Here is a 22,125-nt window from a genome sequence, read left to right as displayed (position 1 = left end):
TCTGGCTGATGAATTAGACCCAATGAGTAGATGAGGAAATCTGAGCAGTGTCAGGCCCAATTCATTCCCTATCCTAACTCAAGCCAGGGAGACGATTTCAAAAGGCCCCATTTGGCAAAATATTCTGGTCATGAGAAAAAAAAAATTCCATTAGACTAAGAGCAGATTGACCTTCCTTGACCTTGGAACTAAAATATTATTTTTTAGCCTTTCTTCCAAACACTCTTTTAAAATGAAATAAATGCAGTACTGCCTCTGTGCCTTCTCAAACAGAGAAAGAAGTTATGATATGCTTTTTCCAGGAGGTTAAAAAAAGCAAACACTATCCCTCTTCTAAATAGAAATCCATATTCTTTATCCTCTCCAAGTGCAGCTTTGTACTTGAAATTTGTACTTTATTAGGGAAACATAGGCAATAAAAAACAAAGAAGTCGATTAAAGAGTTAAGGTCCACAGCAGTGTCAGAAATCCTTTACTGTATGAGTTGCTTAAGGCATTCTTAACTGACCACAAGATCATGCAAGTTCATTAATTTCCCAAACCAGGTTATAAACAGCTGCTAGGATTGCATAATAGCTGCTAGAGAAATTTCCACTGGCGAAAATGCCATTAAGAAGGAGCCTAACAAAATGGGGGGGGGGACCAAAAATAAATGCATCTAACTACTGAAAAGGCTCACAGGAATATTTTTTTATGTTTTATTTCCAGATACTTTCCAGGCAACCTAAATTAAATCATGGGAGATTAAATGGCCACCTCAGCAAATTCAAGAAGCCAAAGGATGTGACAAATGTGTGTGCAGAGATACCTGTGAGTCAGGGCTGGCTGGTCTACCATGAAATTCAATCCCAGAATAAGGGCTGGCATACACAGCGTAATACTAATATGTTTCTGGTGTATCCTCCCCTTCATAACAGAGGGAATTCGTTAAACCAGTGAAATTCAAATATTTAATCTTGGTGTCCAAACCAAAATTAAATATACAGTAATTAAGAAGGAAGATACATTGCTTCCAAAAACAAATTTTTTTTAACCCCAGATAAAAGATACTCAGTTAAATATGTAATTTTTGCATAATCTCCCCTTGTAGATTTCCTGAACCTCTTAACACCTCCAGTGCTGCTTGGAACAGAAACATAGTTATTTAGCTGCTTCATCTCATTCTTTCTTCCAGTCACTCATTCAAAGAAGGGTAATCCCCAGAAGGTAGGTACATGGAAGAGCTTCATGGAATCATCGGCCCCGCCTACCCAGTCCACTGTCATATTTGCAACTTTTTATTATTATTATCTACTCAGTACTCTGTAATGACCTACATGGGAAAAGAATCTGAAAAAGAGTGTATATAGGTATACCTATAACTGATTCACTTTGCTGTACACCTGAAACTAACACAACACTGTAAATCAACTCTACTCTAATACAAATATTTTAAAAATAAAAAAAGAAGGGACTGTCCCTTCCAGAAATTCACATTAAAAGACTCAAGAAAACAGCCCCCAACCAAGAAGGCAACAGCTCCTTTTCAACAGAACAGGAAATTTTGTGGTCTCTCATGAAAAGGTATTTGCTCACACCCGCTATCCATCTTACACATACCAAAAACCTAAGAAAGAAAGTTTATATTTTCATGAAGAATACTCCCACAAAGTCACCGATGTCGAGGCTGTAGTTATACTCAAATGTCCCTGAGATGATTCTCTCAGTCATTTTTATATTTGGAGGGTACAGAGACTGGAATTTTCACATGCAAGACAGCTGAGCTTCCAAGGAGTCCCAGTAAGCAAGGGCACTAAACGAGGCCAGAACCACTCTCTGGCAGCCTCTCAAACATGAACCGAATGCAAGTCTGTGGAGAGTTGCAGTTTATAGCAGTAGGCTACTTTCATCTTAGCTCTCTTTCACAATCCTGGAGCTGGGAACCATCATTTACGGGTATTTTCTCCCAAAATGGGTGGACTCCAACTGGATTAGACACTCGGTTAGGCTACTGTGCTCACGCAGGGAAGCTCCACGCCATCCATCAGCTGGCTTTCCTGAGAAATGTCTCAGCGAGGTCCTTCCAAAGCTATTCCACCACACAGACCTCGGAGCACCCAGAACAGTAGGTCGGGGAGGACAACGGCGGCCCACTGAACAGACTAGCACAAAGAAGACAGCTCTCCGAGGCCAAAGAAGTGGCACATCGAAGCACTCTATACCCTAATGCAGTACACGAACACTACGATGATTGTTGATAATAAGCAGCTCACAGTGATGCTTTCAGTCTAGACCGATCCTACCACGTCAGAGCCAATCAGCCCCTAGAATACATCCTGTCTGCGGCACTTCTAACTCGCCAGAAGCAACCGTGAACGGACCGGTCTCCCCTTCAAGTCTGTGTGGTGTGAAGCTTGGTGCGAGTGAGGGAGAAGGAGGCCAGAGAGAAAGCCCTCCTGTCCCTTTGTACAGGTCACCGTCTGGTCCCTCGGGATTCATTTGGGGTCGCGGGGCGGGTGGGGACCAAAACCAAAAACCAAGAGAAGGAGAGGGAGAAGGGGGAATTGCACAAATGCAAAGCCAGACGCAACTGGTAAAGGACCTGGCAGCAGATCTGCCCAAAGTGACACCACGGCTGTGTCCCCACGCACACTCAGCCTCATCACACACGCACAGGAAGCCCCGTGAGAAAGAAAGGCGCTCTGTTGCTGTGACCCGCCTGAGAAAAAAGGTACACATATGTGTAAGTATTTAAATAGACCGGCATCCAAAAATAAAGAAGAAAGGGGAAGGCAAAGCTGGTCCCACCCATCCCCTTCTGTCTGAAACACAAACACCCCGGGGCTGCAAGAAGGCAGATTACAGGTTCCGATTTTGCTGGGGACTTTCCCTCTGCAGGCTTGCTGGTCATCTCGAGGCCTGCTGGGAGGAAGTAGGAACCTGAACACTTGAAGGAGATGACAATGTGTGCGGCCCGTGAGGCCTTTGGGGTCTCACTGAGGAGAGGAGCAGGGTCATCACCGAGCAGAAATCACCACGAGGCGGCCAGGCCCGACTTCCGTGACCAAAGGCCTCGCAAGCATCGCTCGGAAGGGCTTTCTCCTGTCCTCTTCCTGTCTGTAATTCTCTCCCATTTACCCATCAGAATAGTCATCTTTTTCAACTTGTTGGAAATCAGCTATAGGTCTTCCTGGATGAACAAGTCCCTCTTTACGATGGACTGCGCTTTTGTCAGAAACAAAACAATCTGGACACGTCACTAGGTGAGCCGTGCCTCTGAATGTTTATGTCCTGATCTTAAAAACTGGGCGTACTTAACCTTTTTTGCTTTATAAAGTCAGCCAGCTCTATTTTGAACCATTTATTTCACTGTCAGTGAGTATTTTATCATTGCCATAACAGTCATGGCAACAAGAGCACCTTCTTCCGGAAGCCTCTGGCCGCCTCTTTCCCTGGTCCTCTACCTAAATACACCCTTTCACCACACTGCTGAAGACTGGTTCCAAATAAGCTGTTGGTTAACCATCTTCTATCTTCCCAAACCAAAGAAGGCACAGGAGGCTAGGAAGCCCAGGCTGAGAAGCAGAGGTCATTCAGATACCCAGCCAGGATGTGCAGTCTGACCGGGAATACCTGGAACACCAGGACGATGTGGGCTCTCCAGGAGGGTCTCTGAAATCATCTTTATGTGATTGTGTCCTCCTTAAGCAAAATCCTCTCCAAGAAAATAACACATACCTTCGAAAAGAGCCACGAGCACCTGAAGTTATCACATGGTGAAATGTTTTACCCACATAAGAAAGGCGATTGTTCTTCCTGCCAGATTTCAGTTCCACCATGGACCCAGAGCCTTTGGCATCATGAAGGACTTGGCTAAAATTCCATGATACAAAGTTCTTAATATCTAGACATTCTAAGACGGAAAGGCTAAAACTCAGGAATGCCCGGGGCTAAGAGCGAGGGGGAAAAAGTGGGACCTGGAGAGCTCACAAACTCAGGTAATTCTTAGAATTTTCTAGAGCAGAAATCCGACCTACCACGACTGGTCCTCCCCATGCACATGTTGTCTGGGGTCACCACTTCTTGTTTGATGGCAAAGTAGTCAGTCTGCAAGGTGTCCGTCTGCAGAGGGTCCCGGAGGATGACCGAGGGGTAGTCGTTCTCATACTTGAGGGAGAGGAGCTCCTCCGAACTGATGGGATGGAGGGTCTGGTAGGACTCTGTAATGAAGCTGGGCTCGGAGAACTCCGATGGAGGGACACACTGGGCATGCTCGATACCGTAGCCTGGAAACACAGAGCATGGGCAATTGGAGAGAGGAGAGATGCGTACTGGAAACAGGCCGTTCCTCCCCATTGACAAGGGCCCCGCAATGTCAAACAAGCTGACTACCTTCGGGAATGCAAGAAAAATATTTTAAGTGAGAAGGGCCTGGGTTTTCAACCTTACGCCACTACTCAAGAGCCGTGGCCCTTGACGAGACACTTCCCTTTTCTGACTTGATTTTTTCATCTCGAAAATAGGAATGGTGGCAACCTTCCTCGGGGTGTTGCGATGCAGATCCAATGACAGCATACGTGGAAAAAGCCTACCCACATTTCTAGCACACAATAAGCTCGTTGTTGTTGTTAGGATAAAAATCATAATAGTAAAAAGATAAAGTGAAAATAAACCTGCTTAAGACACCCTTTGAAAGCAAAGCCATCAGATAAGCACAGCCCGAGGCTAATTCTCTCCCTCCGGCCACCCAGGAGGCCTGGTGAGGGATAAGGTACTACAAGGAGGAGGCTTTACGTTCCTGAGGCTGCAGGGCATGCTCTGGAGGAAGGATTTCAGAGGAAGTGCTGCCACATCTACCAGTAAAAAGGAAAGAACAAGGTCCAGGGCAAAATCCCTAACCCGAACCTCTGATGGCCACCGCGGGGCACATAAGAGTTTGGAGGCAAGTCATTGTCTCTCTGTGCGACCTTCATGCTGAAGACATGGGAAAGACCCCGGTGTAGGTGCGTGCAGGTGAATAAAATGTGCAGATAGGCTGAAGCCTTGTGCTTTGTGGGAAGAGCAAAACAACCAAGAGTCTACATTTAAGGAAATATTATTTTCTGTAGCATTACCAGGCGGGGGCCTGAGATGGCCTAGGACAGGGATCCTTTCCTAAGTTCCCATGACAGGAAGAGAGGGGAAGAGCAGGGGGTGAACTTACTAATGAAGTAATCCGAGGTATAGCGCGACTCTGGGTAGGGAGGGTTGACTCCATTCACTTGGTACGGCTTCACATCCTCTGCAACAGACAGGAGAGGCATGAAACAAAGAGGTCAGCGTGCAAGCAACGCTCAGCCGAAGAGGACCCTGGACAAAAGGACCACAGTGATCTCAGCCCCTCTTCGCAGAAATCTGCATGTCCACCGACTGAGCTGGTGTCGGGGTCTCCCCTGACGGGGGCCTTGTCTAGAGACGAGCTCACTGAAGGATGGCTACGTTTATGATTCCAGTAGCTGCAGAATGGGATTTAGTATCTTGGAAAGCGCATCCTGTGAGTAACCTCTAAGGGGTGGGAAGGCATTCACCGCCTTTCTGATGCATGCGTGTGCCGCCAGCAGCCGAGGCTTGAAGGCATGTTGGGAGGTTACCAGCCACCAATACTCAACCCGATCAGGTCCAAAGCTTCTCAGAAATACAGGACAATCTCTACACAGGTAGATTTAGAGCCTCCATTTCTTCCAACAGATGTCTGGTTTTTTGGTGGTTTTTTTTTTTTTTTTGCGGTACGCGGGCCTCTCACCGTTGTGGCCCCTCCCGACACAGGTTCCGGACGCGCAGGCTCAGCGGCCGTGGCTCACGGGCCCAGCCGCTCCGCGGCATGTGGGATCTTCCCGGACCGGGGCACGAACCGGTGTCCCCTGCATCGGCAGGCGGACTCTCAACCACTGCGTCACCAGGGAAGCCCCAGATGTCTGGTTTTCGTTTTGTGTTTTTTCTGTGGCCCTCAAATGTCAAGTTCAGGCCCAGATAAGATGCTAGTAAGGTGACTCTACTTAGTGAAATATGACAGGGCTCAGACAAAGAGAGAGAAGAGCCACATAACCACACTCCTGTCCAGGTGCCAACCTCCGTAGGAATGAGAATGGAACATAGATGAAGGCACCCAAGAGAGGAAGGCTCTCTCCATGGGACTAAGGTGAGCCTGTGGATCGTCTAATGACCCTGGAATCTGCTGGTGGCCCCTGACTGTCGCATGGCACAGTATGATTACGTTTCACTGTAAGAATCAGACATAAAGACAGAGGGTTGGTTTGGGTTTCTCCTCAGGTATTTGATAGCTTGTTGGGAGCAGAGACTGCTGGGAAAACAAGTTTATGCCTGCACAGAAAAACAGTTCCCAGCTGAGATAAAATGATTAAACTCGGCTTCAGCAGCTTATCAGATTGAAACATCCCCTGTACCTTTGGCCTGCCACCCCACCCAGAAAAGCTATGTTTTTTCCGCGCTGGGTTGCCTTAGTTTAATCACAGAACAAAAGCTGTAGCCTCAATACAAACATCACGTTCAGTTGTTCAAGGACCTGAACAAGGACGATCCTCCTGCCTCTCTCCCTTGAAAATGTTGTGAGATGTTCTCAAACCCACTCCATTATTTCCCAATTCTCCTAAATTTGCTTGTATTGTTCCTTCGCAGGAAGGTAGGCCAGAAGCTACCCCACGAGTCCGCATCACTACACAAAGAACACAGGACAGGAAGTTCGAGTGAAAAGACCTAGGTTTAAGGAAACAAGTGATGTTGAGGAAACCACCTAACCTGTCCTCGTTTTACAGACAAGGACACCGAGAGAACATGCCCTTCCCATGTCCCAGGGTTGTTTTGAGAGTCCTATGAGAAAAACGCAGTTTCAAGCACTTTGGAAACAAGGAGGTGCTGTACAGATGAGTTATAACTGATCAGAGGCAGGTTTAGACACTCCAGGACAGCTGCTGCCCCAGGGTGAAGACTGGAGGGAAACGGTGAATTAGCAGCATATATTGGGGCGACACAGTCTGGTGTACCCCGCCCCCCACTGCTGTGTTTATAAGCCAATGCTTGCACCAGATCTGTTCTGAGCCTGCTGTCTCTTTTCCCTCTATGCACAGGTGCTCACGTCAACACGTGTGAGTGGTTTGTCTGCAGTTACACCGAGATCACGGTGTGGCTTCGGGGAAGGCTAGATTCACCTAGTTCTCGACTCTGCTTATATTTCTTTTTCAGCAGAAGCTGAAGGGAAGGGGAAAAAAGAAAAAGATAACACTTCTGTGCCCAGAGGAGTCTAATTTGGGTCTCTCCTGGGCATTGCAGAGTGGAAAATATCCTTAAACAAAGGAAGGTATTATATGGAATAAAAGTGCTAAGCCCAAGTTCTGCTCCCTGCCCCCCCCCCCCGTCACCGCGTCTGCGCCAGGGCTTGGAGCTGGTGACCACAGGGAAAGGGTGGGCCTGGGTCAGAGAGGGCAACAGGCTTCTAGGCTTACAGTCAGCTGGAGGGCACTGCTGACTGCTGGTAACTGCAATTTATTTTAAGAAGAAATTCAGAAAAATAAGCGCAAAAACACCCAAGTTTGCCGCCTGCTGCTGTTTCTATCCTCAGCCAGGACTGTGGTACATGAGTCACTTGGTCCAGAAAGGTTGGAAGAGGCTGGTAGGGGAGGCCATGTCATTACAAGGTTGCAACACGGCGTCCTGACATAACCCCAGTTTCTGCTCCAGATGGAAAAGGTGTACCTCGCGACTGCAATTCCAATCTAGTTAGTGGGCAGAGAAGCCTGCTTATTAAGAAGCTCTGAGGAACGAAGCTTGGATGTGGCCGTGGATCAAGACAGTGTGTCTTAAGAGTATCAGGAAAAAAAAAAAAAGAGAGAGAGAGAGAGAAAGAAAGAAAAACTCTCTTGTTGCTGGCTGTGGGCACTGCTTGTTCAAACAGTACATGAGTCTAAGATAAAGTCTGGAATCAGAACTCTGCATACCAATAAGCTTCAGGAGTAGAGACTAGCTAAAGATTAAAACTGGAACCTCCAGTACACAGAAGAAAAAGAAACTAACATTTATGGAACACCTGCTATTTACCAGGCACTGTCTACGCCGTGCTGTGATTGGATGCCCAGGTGATGGCATCGACGTTGCACCACTGGGCACGCTCCTGGACCTACCCTCAAAGCCACGCCCCCCCGGCTCCCACCTCACCCTGCCCCCATGCATTTACCTTTCTGCAGGATCTCCAGATGCTCCCACAAGATGTCCCCAACGAAGTCTGGAGCCAGCTCGAGAAAGCAGTCTTTCCCCAGCGCGCAGAGGGCTGCCCCATTCATACAGAACTTCTGGAAGTCCACACCCTTTAGGCTGAACTCATTGACGGCCCACATCACCCAGTCCCGAACATGGGTCTCTGTCCACTGCCGGGGGTCTGCGGGGAGAGATCAAATGACGTTCCAGCAGATCGAGCTCTTAACTCTTCCCCGAGCCTCAGAGACAACACGAAAGCATCTGACCTTCACTGAGGATGTCCTCGGATTCATAGAATTAGGAATGCCTGATGGGGCATCTTCCATAACCCTCCCCCCACCCCCACCCCCGCATCCAACAGCCCCATCTTCTCTATCTTGCCAGCTAGAAGATCACTGTCATCAGCTAGAAAGGAGCAGAGAATTCTCCATCCTTAGAATCTTCAGACCGAGATTCCAGGGATCTCCTCTTTCACTGCCTTATTTCCATCAGACTTTTTTGAAGCCTGGGGCAAGGGAACAAATGACTTCTTTAACAGCAATAATAACAAAGTCAAGTGTGCTCTGGACGTTGCACTCACCTCTCCCTGCTCTTAACTCTTATAATTTACTTGAGACCATTATGCTTAATTATTTTTATCTTAGTTAATCATGGCTAGCCCAGTTGTCCCTGGGTATCCAAGGAGGACTGGTTTCAGAACGCCCTCGGATACCAAAATCTGTGGATGCTTATCTCCCTTATATAAGAGGGCAGGTTAGGGTACAGTCAGCCCTCTGTATCCGCGGGTTCCTGCATCTGCAGGTTCAACCAACAGAATCCGACCTGTGGTTGGTTGAATCTGCCAACGAGGAACCCTCGGAGGGCTGACTGTAATCGTCACAGCAATTAGTAACAGTAAGCCATTCGAATGATACTTGGTAATAACGACATCATTAGGTACCTGTATTATACCAGATACCCTTCAAAATATATACACATCACAGGCCCTGCGTTGAGTAGAAGTGTAGGACAGACGACATATAATCTTCACGCATGACCCCTGTTTTAACATGACTACACCAGCTAATGACACTTAAAGAGCTCAGCTGATGGCAGGCTGTGATGCCTACAGCATGCCTGCTCTCAAGGTCACCCCCTTCGATCTAGACGATGACTTTATGAGATGTTGGAAAACCCAGGGGTCAGAATTCACTGTATTCTGCCTTGTGATGGGGCATTGCTGTCAGCTGAGATTTGTGGGAAAGTAGAATACGTGGAAAGGTGGACAGACACACTCACAGAATCTACCGAAGGCTTTCGTCTGGCAGGGTGGAAGCCTCTTATGCAGCAGTAGCACTGGCCTGGTCTAAAGACAGCTTTTGTTTCTCTGACTCAATAGAAAAGTGTTCTTTCTGCTCTCAACTGTTCAGGAAATGCTGCTTGGTCAAGGCTTAAGTCTTCCCCCATCAGTTTTCCTTTCTGACAACGCAGGTCACTTCCCCTTACATTCCTGAATAAACCCTTTTGGATGAGAACACCCAAAGGTAAACACATTTCACCAAAGGACACGGAAAAGAAAAGAGTAAATTCCAGAAATGCAGGTCATCGAGTTCATCCAATGGCGGCCCAGAATGACTCCAAGGCCATGGCTTCCAAACTTGTCTGTACCGTGGAGGCACTTGAGAAGCTTCAGAATTACCGATGCGACCAGCAATTGTGACTTAATTGGTCTGGGACCTGACCTGGACTGTGGAATTTTTTGACGATCCCCCGTCTAATGTGCAAACAAGTTTGGGCACCACTGCCCTAAAACCAAGATGGCAGGGGCAAGCCTGGGAGACGAAGGAGCATCAGTATGCGTCTATGCTTGTTCCAACAGAGGTCTGCGACGATCTGTGGCTGCTGACTGAAGCACGCTGAGTAATAATGTCTATCTCACTCAACAGGTGAGAAAACTACCCATACCTCAAAGTCTGATCCCATCCTCTCTCCTTCCAACTACAAAACCTACCTTTTGGAATTCCCAGCCGTTGCTGCTCTTTAGAGAAACCACTGAAAGTAGCTTTCAAGGCTTGAGACATCATTTCTTTGCTGCTTGGAGTTAAGAGTGGAACATCTGCACATTCCATATCTGTAAGGAAAAAATAGCACATGAATACTAACAAAAACGAAGTAGGTGATGGATGTTAGCTAGACGGGTGGTGGTGATCGCTGTGCGATAGACAGAAATATCAAATTATTATGTTGTATACCTGAAACTAACATAAGGTTACATGTCAGTTATACCTCAATTTTAAAGATAAAACTAACTAGGTAATTAACCACCCATAAAATATCATGGAGCATGAATGGTCTGAAGAAGACAAGCTGAGAAATAACTGTAGTAGCATCCTCACCAGGGCAGGTAAAATTTGGGGGGCTTTCCACAATGTGGTAGGGCCCATAAAAAACACCCAAAAAAACAAAAAACCTGACTCTTGCCTCATACGCCCTGCCTCTCTGACAAAATACTTTTATTCTTTCTGTATAGCTCTGCTAATTCCCCCACAGCCCCTACCCATCCTTCACACTCACTGAGAATATTAATGTTTCTACGCACTTGCTGTTACCTATGAAAAGGAAGTAACAACATCCGTTCAATAAATAATTATTTAGCATTTGTTACATGCAAGGGATTAGCGAAAGAACAGTGAACAAGACAGTAATGATCCCTAGCCTGATGGAGCTGGATATCAGATTCTGGCAGGGAAATCAGTCATCAAAAAAACTATTTACACAATTAAACGTTCAAATACAATGTCAGTAAGGGCTTCATAGGAGGAGTAGAAGATGCAGTGTTAACACGTAACAGGGAGTCCTGCAGGTCTGGAGGAATCAGAGAAGGCCTCCTTTAGAAGTGAGATGTTTGACCTGAGACCTGAAGGATACACAGGAGTTTTTTAAAAACTACTCCAGACCAGTGGTTCTCAAAGTGTGGTCCCCAGACCAGCCGTATCAGCATCACCTGGGAGAACTCAGCCCCACCCAGGCCTCCCGAATCAGAACCTCTGAGCGGGCGGAGCCCGGAAATCCGTTTGTAACACAGAATCCAGGTAATCCCGATGAGCACTAAAATTAGAGGGCTGCGATCCGAGATGAGAGAATAGCACAAATGAAGGTCCTGAGATGGGGGAAGAGGGGAACCTTGGCCTGTTTTAGTATCAGAAAGATCAATGCAACTGGAGCAGAGCGATCAAGGGGACAGCAGCTTTAGAGGAGGCTGAAAACGTAAGTAAGGAGTGTGTTAAGGAATTTATAATTGTATCCTGAGCAAAACAGGCATTGAGAGTTTTATGCAGAGGAATGACATGACTACATTTTGTTTGAAGAATATCATCTTACGGTAAGTCTATTTTTATTTTATTTATTTATTTATTTTTGGCTGCATTGGGTCTTCGTTGCTGCGCGCGGGCTCTCTCTAGTTGCGGCGAGCGGGGTCTACTCTTGGTTGCGGTGCACGGGCTTCTCATTGCGCTGGCTTCTCTTGTTGCGGAGCACGGGCTCTAGGCACATGGGCTCAGTAGTTGTGGCTCATGGGCTCTAGAGAGCAGGCTCAGTAGTTGTGGCACACGGGCTTAGTTGCTCCACGGCATGTGGGATCTTCCCGGACCAGGGATTGAACCCATGTCCCGTGCATTGGCAGGCGGATTCTTAACCACTGCGCCACCTGGGAAGCCCCAGGTAATTCTATTTTTAAATTTTCAAGGAACTGCCATCCTGTCTTCTCACAGTGGCTGCATGATTTTACAGCCCCCCACAGTGCACAAGGGTTCCACCTCCTTGCCAACACTTATCTTCTGCATTTTTTACAGTAGCCATGCTAATAGATGTGAAGTGGTATCACATGGTAGTTTTGACCTGCATTTCCCTAATTATTAGGGATGTTGAGCATCTTTCCATGGGCTTATTGGTCATTTGTGTATCTTCTTTGGAGAAATGTCTATTCAAGCATTTCGATCATTTCTAATACAGTGATTTGTCTTTTTGTGTTGAGTTTTAGGAGTTCTCTATATACCCAGAAGAGCTGACAGCAGGGTCTTGAAGAGATATTTGTACACTCATGTTAATAGCAGCGTTATTCACAGTAGCTAAAATGTGGAGGCAACCAAGCGTCCATCAACAGATGAGTTGGATAAGCAAAAGGTAGTATAAACACACACAGTCCGCTATCATTCCGCCTTACAAAGGAAGGGAATTCTGACATATACTGCAACGTGGATGAGCCTTCACATCATGGTAAAGGAAATAAGCCAGTCTTGAAAAGACAAACTATATAAGGGACTTAGAATTGTCAAATTCATAGAGACAGCAAGTAGAATGGTAGCTTCCAGGGCCTGGAGGGAGGAAGGAATAGGGGGTTGTGTCCTGGGGACAGAGTTTCAGTTTTACAGGATGAAAAGAGTTCTGGAGGTGGATGGTGGCAAAGGTTGTGCAACATTATGGGTGTATTTAATCCCACTAAACTGTAACTTAAAAATAGTTATGTTGGTAAATTTTAGGTTATGTTCACTTTACCACAATTTTTAAAAATGGGTTAAAAAAAAAAAAAAGATCGCCTTAGCTGCCGGTAAAGAATGGCTTAGGAGGTTAACTCCAAATGGATGCAAGAAGACTTGTTAAAAAGCTCTTGTATCAGTTGTGGTGAGGGATGATGGTGGCTTTAGCTAGGAAGATGGCTCTGCAGAAAATGTAAGTGGTCAGATGTGACATGCATATAGGAGGTAACACCTATAAAACTTGATTTATGTAGGTGGTGAAGAAGAATGAGGAATCAACATCTGCAGATCCACAAATGCGTCCTCCTTTGCTATTGCCACATGCATCTTTATCTCTGCTGTGTCCCTCTTGTACTTGCAGACCATGTTCAAAGCCAAGATACATAGATATGGTTCAAGTTAAAAATCCTCCAAATTCACCTCAGGCACAATTTCCAACAAAAAGCAAACAAGCGAAGAAATGACTTGAGAATTCCTACTAGCTGTCCTGTGACCTTTAGACAGCAATGCACTTTACTGCAGTAATTTCCAGAAGCCCGCTTGCTCACCCTGAATCTTCAGTGTATCATATGAAACTGACAGAAAATGGCGGGGCCACTAGAGAAGTCCCTCCACCAGCCGTCTTTAACCCTGGCTAGTTAAAAAGTTCCCTGGATGTAAGTAACGTGTTACTGGCTGGATAAAATGGAAACATAGGAGGGAAAAAAAATGATAATTGGTGACCTCTGAAAAAAGAAACAAATATATTGCCTCTGAATATCAAAATGAATGGAAATTACGTGGCAAGAAAGAAGGGCAGGCAGCTCTTTCCCTCAGTTTGCTTTGAGCGGTGCTATCAGGAAACTGCCCAGAGTCTGCCCTGTGCCCTCGAAGAACAGAAGGGTTCACTGCTGTGGCTCTCCCAGGCCCTGCACTGAGGGGGATCTGAAGTTATAGGGAGTGGAGAGTTTGGGTTGCCCTGGGACATGCCCAAAAAAACCTAGTGGAAAAATCAACACACTTCCAGGAAGGTTGACAAAATGCTGGAAAATCCCAGATTGTTAGGGGGGAAAAGTAGGGGGATGGGATAAAATGTTGATTACATAACATCCAGCCCTTTGAACAATGGAATAATCATCACATGAGTCACTAAGAAAGACATCAGTGCTCCCCCTTCGTCCCCACTCTCCTCGCCCAAGAACAGCTAAGGGACAGGTCCAGGAGATCTTCCCTTAGAGTGGAAGTCAGTTTGACTTTAGAGAAAAGGGCTCTCTATTTAACCAAGAGTATCGCTTCTGAAAGAAGGAACAAATGCAGCAACCCCAGCTCCCAACACAGGAGTCAATCAACAAATGCTGGATGAACTCAAAGTCTTCCATATTTGAATCAACTTTCCTTCCCTTCGCTCCCATCCAACACCAATTCATGAACTTGAACTGTGTGGGTTTTGTTGTGTGTGTTTGTTCCCTCCACTGGATCTATGACTCGATGAAAAGGACTCTACTGATGGCAGAAGTGGGCCAGGAAAATGCATGTGGAAAATGTGGGCCGGGCCAAATGGACCAGCAGTGGTTCTGCTGCAAACTGGAACTGAAGGATGAAGCTAGGAGGCCCCAGACATCTTCTGAACAGGAAAGCCTGGACAGTTGGATGCCAGGGTGATGTGAAGGCTGAGGATGACAGCAGAGAGCCCGGAGTCTGCTTCCTATCACAGCAGTGCCCCAGCAGTCCGGCCAGGACAGGGCCTCTGGGCTGACAACTCCCATGCAGGTTTCCACTTCCTGTCAGGGAGCCGGCACTTCCAGGTTCTGGCTTGTTCTCTCCAAGGGAAGCAGCTGGAATTAACCTGTGCCTGTCCACCTCAGTGCCATTCTCAAAAGCCTGGTCCACACGGTCCTGCATGGCACCCAAAGGCTGTGCCCCTGACTGGGGACTCAGAGCGCTGGGTCTCTGGAAGAGGTGCTCCCAGGCCCGCTGGGGAAAGCCAACACCACACACTTGGGACACCTGGACTTGATGAGCTCAGGAGAAGGCGTACCAGTGCCTTTGGACCCAAAGGATTCAGACAGGAAAGTCAGAGTTTTATCTATCTTCATGAAGTGTGGAACGGAAGGTTTAAAAAAAAAATCAAAACTCTTCTATAAGTGAATGAACAATCAGTCAGGATCGTCTTTTTTAGTAGCACAGGCACTGCATGTAGATGATGATGAATAACCACTTTCCAAAGTGGCATTAACATAAAACATTAAACTCTCATCATGAAGAATATGAATGCAAAGATGCCCTCTGTGTTGCTCATTCATGTTTGTGGCAGTTCTGTCAATTACACTGACCAATAAAAATAATGAAATCATTACACAGGTGGAGAAGCTGACATGGTTTGGCCCAAGCAGGCATCTCTGTTATTCTGACCACACCTTATCTCATTACCTATTAAAATACTTTTCTATTAGGTACCAAAAATATTTCTAATTTTGGCAACAGCATCTATAAATTAATCAATGCTCCACAGAAGTTAACTAATTGTATTTTATGGACAAGAACCAAAATTGCCTTTGTGCTAATAATTGTACTTGCAATATCTTGAATTGCAATAACACATTTGTTTCAAAATACTGGGCACCTGACCTGGAAATATACTCTGCTGATACGGTGGAGGCTCTAAGTACATTTATGAAACATAAACATATTACAAGTATATTCGATTTCTGACCCAGGGGTTATTCCTCAGGACCCTAAATCTGAGTTAATATTTATAGGAACCACCCAGATTTCTGAGAGGAGAGTTGTACAGAAGCTAGTGAGCAAATAACGGTCCCAAACTCTGCCCAGTCAAGACTGCACAGTATCAGAGTAGAAATTAGCAGATAGTTTTTCTTGACTCAGTAGGAACACAATGAATTGTGGCCTTTTCAATGCAGGGAAACATCTGCTTCTTTTTCACTGTGATCTAATCCTGAACAAAAGCTTATACAGCCCAAGGATGTTTTAAGTCAAATGTGGAACAAGGGTTTCAATTCACTCATAATGGAACTCAAAGTTAAGGACTGCTCGGCGCCCAAGAACCCATCAACGACATGTCACGTGACTTTTCATACCATTCTATTAAGTCGTTTGAAACCGAACGGCTCGTATCAGCAATGTTACCTAGAGTCTAAGCCTGAAGTGGCGTTGGTTCCAGGAGAAGTTCAAGACCGATGGCCTTGCTGAACTGAGATGTTCCTCCTCTCACCATCCTCAAATAATAGCAGGAAGACTGGAGCATCTGGGACCCGAGGGTGAGGCGATGGACTAGAGATCCAAGGTGCACATTCCAGTCTTGTGCAGCCATTGGATTGGCCAAAGCCTGGTGGGTTACCATGACGACACCGGCCACGGGTGGTGGGTATTGCCCCAGTCAATAGCAGCAGGAAAGAAACACCAGGAATGAATGATACGCCTTACATCTGAAAACCACTACGGTCCACCGAGACCCTTCCCATATACTGTTCCCCAATATCCTCACAACATAAAGCTTCCGGGGGGCCTGGGAAAGTATTACAGGACCCCCACTCCACAGATCAGAAAACCAAGACTGCAAGAGATCAAGAGCCTGCCTTAAACTCCACCTTTCAACTCTCACACGTCCAAGGTCCTTCCATTCAATGCCACTGCGGCTGCAAACAGGAATGGATCAGAAATCCAAGAACACTAACATTTCTACAGATGAGACACAGAAAACGGGACTTTTATTTCTCAGTTTGAAAATGAGATACACTTGAGTCAGTAAATTAAAAACTTAAACAAAACCATTTCTGGATCGAAGAAATCCAGGATTTCATATAGCTCGCCCCATAAAGACATAATTAAAAGCCATTGACAGAACTGACTGTAATCTTTTCCTTTCTTGGAACCAAGGGTCTTGAGGCTTCCTTCCTTCCATACAAAGTAACACACGGTAAATGACAAGCTGGCCTCCTTCCCTGTCTGTGTTCACCCCTGAGTCACCCTGATGCGCAATTGTGCACATAATATAAGGTTAATTAGTTACATAAAGTCTGGCTGAAATAGGTTTCTTAAAGTGAAAGGACCAAGGAGAAACCTTCTCATTCATACAGAGAAGAAGAAAAGGACACTTGTCCCAAATGGAAAGAGAAGATTCTGAAGACAGGGGGAAAAGACACAGCGGGACAACGCACTGGGCTTGCTGCCTCAGCTTGCTGGTCAAAACCCACGGGTTCTCAGTTCTGCCACTTATGTCATCACGCTGGGTACGCCGCTCCGTCAGTGCATTGTTAAAAAGAGGTCTGTTGATAGGTAGTGTCTATATCCCTCATGGGGTTTTAAATTTTTCATTACGCCCATTTTTAAACACACACCAAGGTAGAGAGACTAGTATAATAAATCCCTATTCAAAATCCATCAACACTACCAGTTTTTATTTCGTCTCCTCCCCACCAACACAGAAGAACTGTAAGGCTAATCCCAGGCAACATGCCATTTCACCCACAAATATTTTATTGTCACGAGGATATTCTTGAGATAAAGGAGGATCATACTATGAAAGCTTACAAGAAACAGATAAGCTCGTGGAAAAAGAAAATAAGGGCTTCAGATTACTTTCCACGGTGCTTAAATCTAGGTCTACATTTCATTCATTGGTCCACTCGAACCACAGAACTTCTTTTAAAGCAATATTATCACGATCTGGAGAGTGATGAAGTTGGATCAGAGAGGGATGATTTCAAATCAGGGTAGCCAGCCGTTCCTTTGACCACCACGTCCTACAAGCAAAAGACTGCAGAGGTAGTTCCTCCTGACTGCTAAGGTCCTCAGGAACTTACAACTGTAACTACGAGTGGGCAGAAAGAGCTGAGGATTTTGGCCAGCACCCAAAGGGCAGATGTCAAACTGCCTAGAATAAGAGAGGAGGCACCTTTACCCCTTCAGATCAACAGAAATGGCAAAATGGCTGTGGTCAGTGACTGATTCTGAACAATCAACATTGTCCTTAGAAAGTCGTTACTGGTCCTTAAGAGAAGTTACCCAGTGAAGACACTAACATCTCAGAAGGCTGTGAAAAGGAATCTCATTCAACCTTTCTCTCATTCATGCAAGGATGCATTGGAACTAGGAAGGAAGGGTCCTCTTTGTCCTACACTCCTGACTCCAAATCCCGTTACAGGCGCTAGAAACTTGGCAAGGCAGGGCTTCCTGTTGAGGAAGTCAGTATAATCCACAAAGCTTCTGGCTGAGGCTAATGCAAAGAAGGGAAATGTGTCCCTCCTCGGCCCCTCGACCCCATTTTCGCAAACCTAATGAAGTGACAAAGTGATGAGAGACAAGCAGGACCCTTGGCTCCAGCAAGAGCTCAGCAAGAATAGCTCAGCGCCGTGGTTGGACCACCCAACCCAACCAAGCAGTCCGTCGCTGCCCCAAATGATGGGACACGCTGACCCCAAAACAGAGTTTTCTTATCAGTCAGGGAAACACGACTGGGCTTTGGTCCTTCTCTTGATACCAATGCCCTTGAAGTCACCAGCGAATTAAAAAAAAAAAAAAAAAAACTCTGAGGGATGGAGGACGAAGTTGCACAGAAAATCCCCAATTCACCCTCCAACGACCCGACCGACCAAAACTTCGAGCCAGTCTCCAGTTACTGCCTCGGGGAAACGAAGCGCGCTGCTGGGGTACAGCGTACCGACTCAGAGGTAGATGCCTCTTCTCAGAGGGAACTTGTCCCAGGACAAAAGAGATGGTCCTCGGAGAGGCAAAGCAGGCTGCAGACCGCCCAGGGAAGGCTGCCTCGGGCCAGCAGCTGGGCCTGGGAACCAAGGCTGCAGAGACAGCCGCGGACCCTGAACATCTGTAGGAAGTGACTTCAGTCCTCTCCCTTCTCCCCTCACCCACCCCTGTCCCATCCCCCGAAAGGAGTTTTAACACATTATTACCACTGAAGTCCTGAGGATTTGGTGACTCACCAGGCTCACACATGGTTCCAATGAGCCCTTGACCATTACATGGTAGGGGAGCAGGAAAAACAAATGAAAGCGGTTGTAATTCGGCAGCCAGGAGCTTAGACCTGCCAGACAAAAGGGACTGTGGGCGTGTTCCCCAATTCGTTCAGGCACCTGACATGCACAAGCTATTTTTAATCACTGGATTTATTTCTTTCCTCCCCAACCCCTCCTCCAACCTCCACCTCAGCAAATGTTTCCAAGTCAGAGCAAAACCCAAATCAATCCCAGGTGTTCAGGGAAACCCAGAGAGGCTCTTCCGTTCCAGGAGCTGCGCCAGAAAGCAGAACTGCCCCCTGGGTCCTGCAGCTACGTTTTCTTGCTCTTTTCCTTACTTAGAACAGTTCAGATCTCCCACCCCAAACATTGGGCACATGGCCTGAAAGAGGAAATATCTGAATGAATGGGCCCTGCTGGAATGGCTCCTAGTTCTGTGTTTTCTCCAGCAGCCCTGGCGAGTGAGGGTGTGTGGGAGAGTCCTCGGGGACCACTGAGAGCTCAGGAGCATCCTCCACTCGCTAGGATTCTCTACCTACCCGGCAGTGAGGATTCAATTAAATATGTGTGAAAATACCAAAGCCTAGTAGGTGTTCAATAAATTATTGGTGACTCGAACTGAACTGAAAAGTGTCTTGTAAAATAGAAAGACTAAAAAAAATATACGATTTGATTTCCCAAAGCTTAGAGAGACAGCAAGGAGAAGGAACCTGGCGATTTCCCCAGGGACGTACGACCAAGCAACTGAGAAAATGAATGTAAAAATCAGATTCTGAGATATAAATGGAAATTGACATCCCCTGAATCTGGCTCTCTGTTTTAGCAGACAGACTGACTCCTCACCTATTCTGTATCCTCCAGTCCGCTACGGGGGAAATCTTTGTAGCAGTAATCATCTAGAATGTGTGTTTTGCCATGACAACACCTCACAGCTCCAGGATCCAGGGGACCTAAGATGCCTTTTGGTGTTAAAAACTTCCTAAGAGTGCCAGCTTAGAGTCTATATGGCACAAAACAAAACTGTAATTTTGTGCTCAAAACTCTTTTCTTCATGTTTGGTATTTACCAGAAGCCAAGCTGCATCTTACCCAAGCCATTCATGTACCCGTAAATGAATGACATGCTCACGGTTTAAAAGAATGTTTTAGCTATTCAGATTAGGATTCCTGCATAGAAGGCCCGCCTCAATAGGGTACTTCAAAGAATAAAGTTCTTTAATGGTCATTCAAAGCCATTTACAGAACATATCACACGTTTCAAATCATCTTCTACATAGACAAGTTACACTTGACTCCACACCAGGCATTTTACAAGTCCTGGATGTCCCAGAACAGTGTCACTTCTTTTGTCACGGAAAACGCAGAGGCAAGGTCTCTATATTACTCTGGAAGAAAACATACATTGGGTCCTTTCAGCTTCAAGGTTCGCAGAGAGCCATGGTGCATCTCACTGGTTCCCCCCCATCCTTCGATTTCTGAGCCAGGGCAAACTCCTGCCCCGTCCTGCCTTCAATTAAGATACTCATGACAGGGCTTCCCTGGTGGTGCAGTGGTTGAGAGTCCGCCTGCCGATGCAGGGGACACGGGTTCGTGCCCCGGTCCGGGAGGATCCCACATGCCGCAGAGCGGCTGGGCTCGTGAGCCATGGCCGCTGAGCCTGTGCTCCGTGGCGGGAGGGGCCACAGCGGTGAGAGGCCCGTGTACCGGAAAAAAATAAATACATAAAATACTCATGACAGGGTCAGAAGGCTTTTGGCAACAACACGGCAAAGGACAACCCCACTCAAGAAGACTATGGAAAATATTTGACATCCTACATCTTGCTATCATCCCAGCTTCCGCGATTTCAGTTTACATATTGCTCTGATGCTTCACCCTCTGAGGCCCCGGAGATGCTGCTTCATCAGGCTGACCAACGCATTTCCATGTCACTTGATTCCCACCTGTGATTTTCAGTGCTGCTTTCTGAGTAGAAGTTTACATTTTAGAAAATTTCTTCTCCCCTATTCTACTATGAGCCTGAGGACAACCAAGGGTTTAGTATTCTCTCTGTCACATAGGTGAGGGTATGAAGGCTCACAAAGGGTACTTCAGTGATTGAACCAAGATAATCAGGCCAGTTGACTGATCTTACCAGCACTCAAACCCAGAGCACCGGGCACGAAAGCCGGGTATTTTCCACCCATACCTGTTAACAGAGTTAAAAGCAGGGGAGGCAGAAATGGACACAAAAACATTTCCTTTCATGTTTCTCCGTCATTTTCATTACAGAGAAAGTAATGACAAAGGAAGCGCGTGCACCCCTGGGACTCTCCTGGCAGACGGCAGCTGCAACACCAGAGCTTGTGGCTCCCACCCAGGACCCTGAGTCAGAGCCCCCCCCACCGCGGGGCCCCCTCCGCACTTGGCCTGGGGGCAAGGCGGGCACGGAGGGGGCGTCTGAGCATTTCTAGGAAGACCGGGCTGGTCCAGGTGAAGGATGAGTTTTCTCGGTGGGCAAAGGAACAATCTGGGCAAACAGATGGAGCCCCTTTATTTAGGCTGGAAGAGGTGGAGTTTTTCTGCACTTTTGAACTGTTTTCTCAAGGCCTGCCTCTCCCTCCCACGCAGGAAACAAACACAGAGACAGGCCTCTTCCAGTGAGGGCTCTAGTTGCTGAGGGCTGCCGGGGAGAGCAGAAGAGGGACTTAGGAGCAACGCAGGAGGAGTGGGGGCGAGCGGACAGGGAGCAGCTGGGAGAGGAGATGAGAGGCAGAGCGGGCAGTGAAGATGGGGGAGGGCGGATGGACAGCAGAGAAGGGAACACAGGGAAGGAAAGGGAAGAGCAGAGGAAGCCAATACTGGAAAAATTTAAACCAGAATAAAGGGACACATGGCAGAGTGGAAGTGGGCTGGGAAGGGCCAGCAACTTACTCCCAATTAATGATGTTCAGAAAGCAGCATTTTTCCATAAATTTTGAAAGGAAATTCTCTCTCGTCTTTCTTATTTATTTATACATTATATAAATATATTTTCAAACCAAAAAAATGGGCTGTTTTTTCCAATGGGAAAAAGCCTTGTTTGAGATGAAAGCCGGTCTTCAAAAACCCCTTGGAGGAAGCTGAAACCCCACATGTCTCGGTGCTACAGAAAGAAAAACAAAGTGGACATTCTTCCTGTGTTCTAAGGCTTTTTTATGCAGATGTGTTTTTCTTTTAATAAATAAATCTGGACAGAGAGGGCAAAAGCATACTCATAGACATTCACACAGTGCAACTGTCTGTTTTCAGCCCAGGGAAACCGCAGTGAAAAATAAGAATATCTATGTCCATTTTCCCAGTACAGAGACAAATGATCTCAAAATGCCAACCGTTTTCCAAATGCCAACCACAGGCACTGAAGCAATACGCTCTATGTGCATGATTCCCCCCCCT

At 46.5% G+C, this 22,125-nt stretch overlaps 1 protein-coding gene across 1 annotated transcript in view; it reads right to left on the bottom strand.

Moving 5' to 3' along the window:
• Positions 1-22,125, bottom strand: part of ETS1 (ETS proto-oncogene 1, transcription factor) — a 66,152-nt gene that overhangs the window by 22,668 nt on the left and 21,359 nt on the right. Inside the window, exons 2-5 of the mRNA XM_060017682.1 lie at positions 10,217-10,336; positions 8,207-8,407; positions 5,183-5,260; positions 4,017-4,265 (exon numbers count right to left, since the gene is read on the bottom strand). Of these exons, the coding sequence (XP_059873665.1) occupies positions 4,017-4,265; positions 5,183-5,260; positions 8,207-8,407; positions 10,217-10,336 (648 nt within the window). The remainder of the gene's footprint in view (positions 1-4,016; positions 4,266-5,182; positions 5,261-8,206; positions 8,408-10,216; positions 10,337-22,125) is intronic.

Source organism: Delphinus delphis, chromosome 8, assembly GCF_949987515.2.
Source record: "Delphinus delphis chromosome 8, mDelDel1.2, whole genome shotgun sequence".
Lineage (NCBI taxonomy): Eukaryota > Metazoa > Chordata > Mammalia > Artiodactyla > Delphinidae > Delphinus > Delphinus delphis.
This window is presented reverse-complemented; position numbering and strand designations above follow the sequence as displayed.